At 36.6% G+C, this 12,552-nt stretch overlaps 1 protein-coding gene across 2 annotated transcripts in view; it reads right to left on the minus strand.

The window, feature by feature from the left end:
• INVS (inversin) overlaps positions 1-12,552 on the minus strand; it is an 85,635-nt gene that overhangs the window by 69,708 nt on the left and 3,375 nt on the right. Inside the window, exons 2-3 of one of the 2 annotated variants that reach the window (XM_033057124.1) lie at positions 12,262-12,431; positions 6,366-6,532 (exon numbers count right to left, since the gene is read on the minus strand). In XM_033057124.1, coding sequence (XP_032913015.1) covers positions 6,366-6,532; positions 12,262-12,367 — 273 coding nt within the window. In that variant the 5' untranslated portion in view covers positions 12,368-12,431. Of the gene's footprint in view, positions 1-6,365; positions 6,533-9,972; positions 10,068-12,261; positions 12,432-12,552 lie in introns of those variants that run through there. The other variant, XM_033057134.2, reaches the window with a different exon arrangement.

Below are 12,552 nucleotides of genomic sequence, written 5' to 3' on the forward strand. Positions count from 1 at the left end.
CATGAACTGGCCATCATTATTTGTGACATGATCACTTATTTTCATTATATAGATTGGGAAAGAAAGTTAGAAGCACATGTGCTCTTTTATGCAGGTCAAATAAAGTCTTACGAAAGATCTGAGAGACTACAGCTCCAGGAAATACATCCTGGAAAAGGTAATGAGGGAAAAACATATAAACTTGCTCCCAGGCAAGTTAATTCAAGAGTTTTTAATGCAAACACCTTTCATTTATTCAAGCAAGGGGAAAAAAACATTCTGTTTTTGCAGCTCTTGGACTAACTTGACTGTACTCATTAGACAAGACTCGGAAATAAACTTTCATAAATTAAGTAAACTAAAGACTACTTCGTGTTTCTAATTTTCTACCATGTCTAATGCTTGCCACAGGCTCTCTTTTTTTTAGTTTACCTTTACTGTTACTGCTGAGTATACAGGAACAACAATTTCTTCTAGTTTAAGAAAAACCAAAGACCATTAAAATACATCCTCCTACTTTACACAGAATTCCTAACTGCATCCTGGATGTACTATTATTTATCAACAACTGTATCAGCAAATAAATAATAAAAGCTACACAATATTTAATGCTTCTAAAGCCATGTTTTCGCAGTGGGGTCGTATTAATCTTCCTGAAACCAAATTAATATCCTCCTGACATTTAAACATCCTGATAGATTATTTTAAATAATCTAAGATTATTAGAAACCAACAAAAAAATACTGAATTTTTTCTTCTATCTCTACAAACACAAAAGGCTGTGCCTCAAGTATTCAGAAAGATTCAGGCAGATCACTCCCCAAAGAAAACAGATTGCTAATAAGTGAGCATCCCCTGTGAGAAATTTTGAGAGGCAGGCCTGCTTTTTTCCCCCCCTTAAATTACATAATAGTAATCCCAGTACTCAAATCTCCACAGCATCTTTATTTCACAATAATCTAAGTTCTACAAGCTTAAACAATCTGTACCCATATAGTACAACAATTCCTCCATGCAAAATCACTGGCAAATTATGCTAATGATTCTACTTCTGTTGCAATCAGTCACAGTTTCAGTTCCCAGTAAATTACATCCGTGTTCAGGAAGTTACACCCACCCTCTGAAACTCCCATGGCAATCTTTGCAGGTGCACTCCTGCAATAATATGTATCATTTGCTGGTGGGTTTCGATTTTTGAGGGCTTTTTTTGTTTGACTGCTTTTAATTTAAATTTTATTAAGTTAATGACTTTACCTTCCCCTTTCTCTTATTTTTTTAAGGGATGTGCACCCTTTCAAAATTGTTTGTGAGACATGTCCATTTGAAAAGAGAGACCAAAGGAGGGGAACAGAAGAAAATCCAAAAGGAAAAACACCAAGTTAACATAATTTATGTGGCCTTCTGCCTACAATGACTGAATCATCTCCATCATAGGGCTGATGAAAAAAAGACAGATATTATGAAAGATCATGTCAAGGACAATTGGAAAATGAGTTGCTAAAAAAATGTATGACTTGGGTGAGATTAATTCGTCACAATTACAACACTGACAACATGAAAACCTGCATCAGACAGAAGCCTAAATGAAAGAATCAGCTAGTCAGTGTGCCCTGGAGTACTCATCTCACTTTAGGGTGAATGACTGCACCCTCAAGTACATTACTTTTAAGTTATCTGCACAACTAGCTTATATGTAGATGTCTGCAATGTAAATTTTTAGTTACATTAGATTATTTTCAGCCCATCATCTCACACTCTATTGTACTGTATTATTTTCCATTGAAAGAAAGATATTTGCTACATTTAAGCACACAGAAAGTCAAACTATCTCTTTATTCAAACTAAAATTCTTTTTCAGACAAACAGATGTTTAAAACTTAAAAGCTGTAATACAAAGGATGCCCATCACTAAACAGAAGACTAACCATTAAGAACATAATTATTAGCATGAAGCACCCAGTTATTCAAGGTTGTCATATCAATATATAACCATAGGTGTTTTTCAAAAAGCATTAGCGTTTCTAACAGTACAGCCAAAAATTCTGATCTTGTCATATTAATTTCAAGAACTTTCTGCAAAAAAGATGTGAGAATGCTTAGCCTTTGAAAGGTGGTAAGGGTAGTAAGGGAACATCCTAAGCCTTGCTTCTTGCAAATAGTCCAAAATGCCACTAGTGAAGTCTGAGACAGAGAGGTTATAGGAATCTTTTGTTGAGATGAGAACAGAGGAGAACCTGACAGCTTTTCACCTAACTGTTGCTTTGTAGACACATTCCAGCAACAAAAACCAGTTGAATGAAGCATGGCAAGACCAGGGTAACACAGCAACTCTGAGTTCCAAGACATGAGATTCCTCATTCACTGGTAGATACAGCCTGGTTATCAAAACAGCACTAGACAGAGGTACTGAAATCATCAGATCACCTTCACTTCTTACCTGTGTTGAAACCCTTGGAACATGTAAAAGCACTGGCCAGTCTGCCTAGGTATGCCAGCAGAAATAGTTTTGGTAGAGACTGGTAGATGAACTGCTTTTATATCAAGTGCAAAAAATTTTGGTAGCACTTACAGATACCCAAATCAAAGTAGAGCTATTTTGACAAACCATGGCTCTGAAAGATGCCTTCTAGGACATTTGTGAAACAAAGCAAAGGCACTTGCAGAATACCAGGAGGAGATGAACTACACAAGTGCAAGTAATAAAGTAACTACTTCAAAAAGACTTAGAGGTGTCATTAGGAATAGAAAAAGGAACTATTGTGAAACTATCACATCAGTTAGTGTTTTATATGATCATATGGATAGTGCTGAAATCTTTACCTGTAATTTCAGAAGAACTCTATACTAACAAGAAATAAGAATCTGCATTTTGAACACTGGATGTGACTGTCGGCATTTCGAAGGACTGGAAAAAATGCTTTTACAGAATGAACTCTTTATGCAACAGTAATGACAAACATGATGGAAGCATAGGCTGTCTCCTATTCTGCAGACAACAGCTGGAAGCACAAAACTTGCAGAGAGGTGGGTGTTAAGAATAAAATGCAATGTAGAGCATGCACACACTCATCCAGTACAGCCAGGTTTGCAACTCACACAGGTTGAGTCAGAAGCTAGTTATGCAAGTGTAAATTGCATGCCTTAGAGTTGTTCATTAAAGTCCTATCCAACCAGAAATCCATCCTAGAGAAAAAATGCAGCTGAAGTTCTAATTCATTTTACTGAATACTGATGATTTATGACTGAACTCAGGTCAATGCCACACTTCTGAATGTTTAGTTCTATTATAGGGATTTAAAAACCCACAAGCAATTTAACTAGGACTGAAAGACATGAACTGGCAGTTCTCTTACAGTGAAATCTCCAGACAGAAAAATGGGAACAGTTTCATCTCATCCTGCAGAGAACAAAACCAACTGTTTTTTATGATAAGCAGGATTACTAATGGGAGAGACACCATCTTGAATCCAAACACATGAATGAAGATATTCAGCTGTCTCCAGTCCAAGACAACCAAATCATTGCTTCTGTTTGGCATTAGAAGAGCTTTTTCCCACAAACTCTTTGCCTCTGTGACAGTTCTGTGGTTCCCAAAGGAAGGCAGCAGAGACCATTTTTTGTCAAATCAGTTGTGAGACTCTTTCAGAGGAACAAGTGCAAAGGGACACATAAAGGTAGCATGTAGAATGATGACTTAAGGAGTCTCAAACATTCTGGCAACAAACTCCAGCCCTCAGAATGTGTCTGCTGTGATCTGATGAGCAAGGTGTCCCAAAAGCCTTCAAAGAGACAGCAAAGAACAGCCAAAGTAATCCTGGTACACAGACAGGAAGGTTCTGACCTAGGAGCCTTATTTCATTTTACCTCCATCTGCTTTAGTTAGCGTCAGTGTAGAAAGAAGCATCTTTTCTTTCCTACCTCTTCCCTGGTTGCATGTAAAGGTCTGTAAATCTTAGCTTCTGTCTCCAAAGAAAAGGAAAACTAGAATGCAACATAAGTACAATTTAGGAATCTGAATTTCCAAGCACTGCCCTTCTAATCAGATTGCACTTGTGACTAACAATTAATGGGGATTTTTAAAGTCATGTGAATCTGTTTTTAAAGAAGCACAGGACAGCTACTGACTTACAAGCTTGAGCACAACAAAAACCATTCAGTGGCGCTGGTAAACACGCATATTCATGATTAACCAACACGGACTAAACAACTTTGGAAATGGGTGATCTCACAGCATGTTTCTTTTTCTATCTGAAAGCCAACTGTACTGAGAAATTTTATTTTTGGAGAAAAAAAATTAGAATATAAACTAAAACTACCAGCAAGAAATCAGCAGAATGCAAAACATTATTTTTAAACAGACAAAGCTGCATGAAACATTAATTTGTTTTGAACTTTAATTTTACATATTTTTCAGAAGACACTCATGACAGAAAAGTAGATCTTAAAATGTTAATATGGAAAGACTACAGACAAAATTTTATATACATGAAATGTTAATTTCATAAGCTAACACCAATAGCAAGTAACTGTTCAGAAGGCACAGAAGAGAATTTTAGCTGACAGCTAAGGAGGCAAATAAAAAGTAGTTGCAAGGGCTGTTTCCTGACCACTTTTTTTGCTATGGGATGAATCACATCTATGTAGTACATTACATAGTAAGTGTGTGACTACATAAAATCTACTGCTACAATCTTTATCTCATGCTGTTTTACCTTCCTTTTCATCTGCACTGTCAACTGAAAACACACCTAAGATGGTTCAAGTATCCCATGTTACAATCTGCACTTTCAGGATTGAAGCAAGGCATAGGGGAAGTGGAGAGTACATGCAGTTAGAGGATATTACACCAAGGCAAAATCTCTATTACCTTGAATTGCCATAATACAAATATCCACAACATGAACATTCAGACGAAGATTTAGACAAGAATTTATATTGTTTCAATATGCTAAAATATATTTCAAAAATCTGGGGAAAACATAATTTTTAAAATTAAGTTTTTTATATAGTCAAAAATGTTCATGTGTCTATCACCTCATAAAATCTGAATGCCTGTATGAACATCAGGCAAGTAAAGTATGTTACAGCAATTTTTAAAGTTTCTGACATTGCGGCTTTTATTAAATACCTATCTTTGAAACAACAACATTCACACTAAGCTGGTTGGTCCCTTAGAAATACATAATTAATCCTGGAAACAAGGTTATGATGATGACTGAATAATTTTCATCAGAGTGTAATGGTATGTAACCAAGCAGATGAATTAGTCTATTTCAAGTCAACTACAACACTTCATTTCCCTGTAAGGGATGCAGTAACACAGACCCCACAGTCCCTATGGACTCCCATGCAAATGTACCTGGAGAATATCACCTTATTATAGGCTTTCCAAGACAGTTTTCTATTTAACTCCTCCTTAATGAATACCATGACCATATTATAGCTGTCTTTACATAAACCTAATTAAAATAAAATAATAAAACCTGCAGATTATATTAAAACATCAGAAAAATGTGAACAATTATGAACAATGCCAAGATATATACAGAAATGGTTTGCTATGAAAATCATGGCAGGTGCTCTAACTGGTACCAAAAGACAGCTAACACAAACAAAAAAAGTGTCAATTTTGAGCAGTTTTGGTTTTAAACATACTATAAAAACTAAAATAATAAATAAAAGGCTGTTGCTTTCAGTTTGAATTTCTAATCTTTTCTGTGGAGTCTTTTTTACAGTTTATGAACTCAAGTGTCTCAGTTAGCAGTCAAAGACACTCCCCTTCCCCCCACTATCACCAGCCTCCTTAGTCTCCTGTGGAGAGGCTATGGATACTTCCCCCAGGCCTAACCACACCCAAAATTTCTTGCAGCTCTGAAGTTATACATTCAATTACCTTTTATTTTACTGTTGAATACTTCCTTTAGCACTTCTTCAGTGGAACAAAGGAAATGGACTGAGATTATAGAAGGAAAAAGACAGTAATGAACTGACAGCATCCCAATGCACCACTGACTGCAGGGTAAGGTAGAGAATTCAGTAGTTAAGTTAAGCCCAGGAAGAAGGGTGTGGAGAAAGTTTGGATTTATTTCTTTCTCATTATGCTACTCTGATTTGACTGGTAATAAATTAAACTAATTTCACTAAGTCCAGTCTGTTTTGCCTGTGATAGGAGCTGGTGAGGGACCTCTCCCTGCCCTTATCTCAGTCCATGAACCTTCTGTTATATTTTCTCTCCCCTGTCCAGCTGAGGAGGAGAGTGACAGAGCAGCTTTGGTGGGTGCATGGTGTCCAGCCAGGGTGAACCCACCTCAGAGCTGTGGTGAAAGCCCTAACTTTATAAACTGTGGTGAAAGCCCAAATTTTATGAGCACTTATAAAGTAATTACCTTTTGTGCAGCAAGATGGAGAGCGGTTCTTCGGCTGCGATCAGCTCTGTTAACATCAGCTCCAGCCTTCAGCAATGCCTCTGCACAGTCCAGCCTGTCAGCCAGCACACAGTACATAAGTGGAGTTCTTCCAAACTGGTCCTCTTTGTCTTTCAGCTCAGAGTTTCCTAAAAAAGCCAAAACAAAGCGCCCATTTAAATCAATAAAGTATATTAGTATCTAGCTAAAAGCAGTACTTTTTTATTAAAAAGTCATCATAATATGAATAGCAGGTATCTCATTATAATATTACTGGGGTGAACAAAAAATGGAATATGTGATAAACTCAGAGTTATTACATTTTATCCTACTTTTTCTGACAGTTACAGAATATTTCAAAACATATTTACAGAAAAAAAGAACATTCAGAAAACATTAGCTCCATTAATACACCTACCACCAGTAACATTCTGTAGTGGTGTAACTATAAATAATTTTTAAATAATTACATAGATCTCAGCTGCACAGATTAGTTAAAAAATATCAACAGCACAGAAATTAAATACATCTCCTGAAACCTGCAAACACTGTAACTAAAACAAAGTTTGAAGCCTACTCACAGTAATGTCTATTTTAAAAGCATAAATGTCAATATTATATCCATACCATTATTTACTTCAGGATGCCTGACAACATGCAAACCACTAAAATAGCATTTCTCAAACTTTATTGAATGGATAAAGTTAGTAAGGCAGTAATCTGAGATCTTATTCAAAAAAAGCCGAAACACTACTCTTACTCACAGTCCAAAAAACCCTCCAAACAAAGCGGTTTCACTATAAAGTTTCCATTTCCATGATGTCACCACTTAAAGGCAAGCACCTTTAACTTCATGGGTATCAACTACACCACGCATCCAGATTCTCCAGATCTCCAAAAGAGCAACATCATCAACAATTACCCAAGGAACATTGAATTTACAGGCAAGTTAGTTTTGCTTTTTAATTATTCCTTTGTCTGCATGACTGTTGATGCTTCAGAAGCACTCCAGCAGAAGCATGCTGCTTCTTTACAGTCTTTGCTCTCCCCTAGCATATTATACTTGTTTACATATCCAGTAATTTTATTCTTAATTATAATTTCTATCGATTCACCCAGAAGAAGAATCAAGCAGATTAAATATGAATTAAGGGGAATATCAAGAATTAAAATTCATTCCCTACCAATCAAGCCACTAACAAAAAACACTGTCAAGGAGAATACTGCCAGTCAGAGAAATCATTTACTCACTCAGTACATTTTTAGTTCCTTTAAAACTATAGAGTGAATACCATGTCAATCACATGATTCGCTCTGTAACACCTTTTTTTTTTTGCCTGGCAAATGTGATTTGCATTGAGAAAAGTTTTTCTGCTTGGCAAAAAGAAGTTTAAGAACATTTCCAAACTCCTCTGTGATGCAGATACAGAAAAAGTCTTTTAAGGCTTCACCTGTGGCCTTCTCTTCTCTAATTGCCACTTCACCTTGATAACCCACTGGTTTTACAACTGATTTTTATGTCACTAGCAATTTACAAAAACCAAAACAACAAGCAAACAACCCCCAAAGAACCCTGCAAGAAGCTGTCTACTGACCTACACCTAGCTTTCTCAGGAACAGGCTGATTTTTGAACACCTTTTTGCATTATAATACCTTCAGACTGCTGTTTGACCTGCTCCTCTGCATATCTTATGGTCCCAAGCACGATTTAACATGTCACTGCTCCCAACCAATAAGCCAGATTCTCTATTTAATTAAGTACAGTCAGGTGCTCTCCCAGCATTAGCTGAACATGGTCACTTAGAGATCACTAAACCACATTTCACTGCTAAATTTTAACATAACCCCAACAGTGTCTTAAATTGCTTGAAGATGATGGGACTTGAACACTCAAATATATTGAGGGAAATACACATTCATTTCTCCCAATAAGAAACAAGCACATGGGCTTATGCTCAGATAACATTGGCTCCTAAATCAGCGATGTCCAAAACCAGCACCTTGCTCTCAAATTCCAGTTCCCTTTCTGTTACAGAATGTTAGAGAATATATATATATATATCTCTGTAAGATTTAGAGACTAATCACAAGCAAAAAATCTCAAGTGCAGTATAACTAAGCAGAGCAACAAATATCTATGTTAATTTTCAGTTCCCAAAAAGAGATGCAGCCCATGACAAGGAGTTTCCATGACTGCATACAGACTGAGGGAGAAATGAGCAACAGCTTCAAAACTGGGTGCTAGTAATTTTCCTGAAGCTCCTGTTTTTTAAGGTAAAGAAACTACCTTCTCCTGTTGCTTACCAGGTCTCTGTAAGGCCCTTAAAATGGTTAATATCCTGTGAGCATTTCACTAAATGAATGTTTTTGCACTCAGGCTAAGAGACAGGAAAAGGGCTAGGAGCTATTATATCACCATCAGGTGCTAAGGGGAGATGAAGCTGATGAAAATTCACTATCCACAACACCTTGTAAATTTCACAGCTACAGCAAATTATTACTTTCTGCAATCAAGAAAGCACAGGTAGCCTCTAAAACATTCACATATTAGCGTACCTAAAATTGCTTTGGCAAAAATAAATTCTCTCCACATACCTGCTTAATGAAGAAATTCCTTTAGATCCCTCCCCTTTTAGAATCAAAGTCCTCAGCCCACCAGAATATGTCTTCCATAAGCCTACTGCAAACAGAGGTCATGAACACTACAGAATCCAGGGCCCAAGTCCAAAATTTAATTCTCACAGCTGTACTTCATCACTTCCTCACACTCCATGCAAGTAGTCATACTGGACTCCTAACATTTCATTGTGTTTTTCAAACCAGAAAATGAGAAAGGGAGCAGGAGGGTGTGAATTCTCCCTAATTATTAAAAGACAAACCATTTCTTGTCGCTAGAAAGAATCCCGCCTGGTGCAATAGCTGAGGTTTATTCTACCTCCCACAATGTAGAACAGGCAAGAAAGAAGTAGAGAGGAGGATCAAACAAAAGAGTACAACTGCATATTTGTAACCCATAGTTTAGTTAAAATTTGCAATGAAGCATCACATCAGAGATTTAGAAGCATTTGGATGCAAGCAATGCATGATATGGGCTTTAGAATGAGGAGTCGGACTGAACAGACACTTCAGTAAAATGACTATTGTAATCATTATTATGTGATTTTAAACAATTGAAACAATTATATGCCTCTTCCCAAAGCATAAAATGGAAAATGATCTTCCAAAAACAAAATTAACTTGTGCTCACTTTTTCCCTAGGATCAAAATCATACAGATGGATTTTAACACTAAAGAACTGTTAATTAAAGACATGTTCAGTGCTGTGTAAAACACAGGAAAGGAAAATACTGTGAGCATTCCCAAAAGCCCAAGAACATACAATTCTAAAACAAGGACAGGACAACTCATGCAGTGTAAACAATTAGCACACTTCTGTTAGAACACTGGTTATACAATTAACACTTCGCATGTACTTTATGGTATTTAACACACAGGCTTTTTAGAAAGTCCTGTGATTAAGCATTAGCAGTGCTTAACATAGATACTTTGTTCCAAGCCCCTCTTTCTCTAAATAAAATTTCAACTTACCTTTGATTCTGTCTGTGCCTCTCTCTGATACAGGGTGTCAAAAGGAACGCAATATCCAGAACACACTGTATTATTTCAAACATCTGTTGCTTCAAAACTCATCCATACTCTAATTATATGCAAATAAAGCATCTATGTTTGTATACAGCCACACACGCTCCACCAAGCTACAGATGGCAGAAGGAAAAATCACCAAAGAGATTTGAGGGGCTGCTCTAAGTGACGGTTTGGCCAGCCTCTATGCCCCTCCTATGTTAATAACAGAATCGGGAAAGCATGAAGAGGAAAGTAATAATTAATTTAGAGGCTAAAAGTTCCTCCCTGAAAGGAGGAGAAACTCAAGACTTTCCATTGCCACATCCACAGCTAGCTTTGTATCCAAGATGCAAAGCTTGGCTGTATTAGAAAGGTGTTGTTAAGCAATCCAGCACACACAGCACACATAACGCTGGAGTACTGTCCTGAATTAGCTGCTGCTGCTGAGAGCAGTCAAGAAATTCAGTGAGCAGCACCAATTGCTCAATTCCCTTCTGGCATCAAGTTATACTTTCAACAGTGACTGGTAAACAGCTAAAAATATTACTCTAATGCATTCTTCTTCTGCTAGGCAATACGTAAAGTTCTGGGTTTGTTTTTTTTTTTCTGTTTGGTCCAGTTCTGGCAAAAGTAAGGTCTGTGTCATATCCTGTCAAACACAGCAAAGCAGAAAAGTCAGATTTTGCTATTATAGCAAATGCTACAAGGATTGTGCAGTTTTCTCTCCCATGTAAAAGTAAAATAGCATTTTTATCTTGTTGCTGCATGATCATCATTAAAAAAAGATCAATTCCTTTATCTGGTTCTAATGGCTGTTTTGCGGTATATTTGACAAGATGTACCAGCAACAAGAAATAGCTTTTCCTCTGTGTTTCCAAAAATGTCTTTTGGCTCCAAGATTAACAAAACCACAATGAAGTTAGCAAAAACTCTTGGTTGCTTCTTCACGATTTGAAAGCCCAGACTTTTTTTTCCACCTCCACATTCAGGCAGAAGGGCTTTTTAGAAACCCAGGTGTTTAAAGCTACTTTATAGTTCAATCTCACAGATTTCTAGAAGTATCTCCATATCATCTGCTGTTTATAAAATGTTTTTTAAAAGAGCAGACACCATTAAGTGCAAATAGTATATGTTTGAACCACCATATGACAAAACAAAGCTGAAGGCCCAACAAAAAACAACTGTTTCAACAAGTGCAGCTTTCATAAAGTCAGTTCCCTCAAACGTGCTCCTGTTGGATTCAAATCAGTTCTAGTTACATTTTGAGAAAATTAGATACACCTTGTAAAGAAGAGCCTCTTGCTGCTTTCTGTGCAGCTCGGACAACAGATCCACACAGGTCTTCTTCACCTTGATTTCAACACAGGTCAGCAGAAGATACATAAAGAAACCTGACTGCTACTACCATAAAATCCTTCATACACATTAAAGCTGACAGTAAGTGCCATAAATACAGACTGTGCTTCTTACAATTTTACAGTACTTCGACCCTTGCTAAACTCCAGGAACAGGATTTTCCAAAAAATGCTGAGCAAATAGAACTTCTTCAGTATCACCTGGAATTGAATTTAATCAGAAGCTCTGAAAAATCCAAGTCTTCACCTATCATATGGCAGCATTCCAACTATATGCAAGACTGGTTTTGGAACATAGAATATACACTGCTTTTGAAAAATATTAACCTGGAATGCCATATCATTCCTGGAAAGCAAGGGAAGGCAAAATCCTGAGCTTTTTAATGGATAGGAATTTTTTCTTACTTCAGATTCAATAGGACTACTCTCTCTCATTACATTTAATTTCTCTTGAGAAACATTGCTAGTCTACTACAATCAAAGTAACAAATAAGGTGGGCTCATTTTGTTCACAAATACTACACAGTGACAAGACTTCAGAAACAATAATAAATCATCTGTAAAAACACATTTATCTTATTTCCCTAAAAGCAATTTAAAAAACCCAAACATTTGCAGCCAAAGTATTTCAGCATGAAGCACTTCTCCAGAACTTCAAATTCCCTGAAAGGGGTGCTATCATTTACCAATTTTCTATTTTACTTCACAAAGAAGTACCAATCAAAGGCATCAAGTAATAAAAAGTAAGAAAAATCAGTCACATTTTCAGAACAACATTTATTCTAGAAGCACATATAATCAAGAAGTCGACAGTATCTTAAAGATCAGAGCTGCAAGTCAAAACCAAAAAGCTCCAGTTTCAAAGTAATCCAAATGCATTTACAATGAAAACATTTACCTGCTATTAGCTTTTGGAGGGTACTCTTATCTCCATTAACAGCAGCAGCATGCACTTCAGATGCTAACGAGGAACCACTGAAGAGGCAGTTTGCTGAAATATTCATACTCTTTCAAGGTATTACTATAGGTCAGATCTGTGTCACCAACATCTTTTATAGAAATTCAGCTCTAGAAAAAAAACCCAAAACCACATTAATAAAACAGAATTATTTTCATAGTGAGTCATAAACATTATTCAAACAATGCTAAAGAGAATGTCTATTAAAAACAGAAAGGAAAAAACATGGGT

Source organism: Catharus ustulatus, chromosome 1 (assembly GCF_009819885.2).
Source record: "Catharus ustulatus isolate bCatUst1 chromosome 1, bCatUst1.pri.v2, whole genome shotgun sequence".
NCBI classification, from domain to species: domain Eukaryota; kingdom Metazoa; phylum Chordata; class Aves; order Passeriformes; family Turdidae; genus Catharus; species Catharus ustulatus.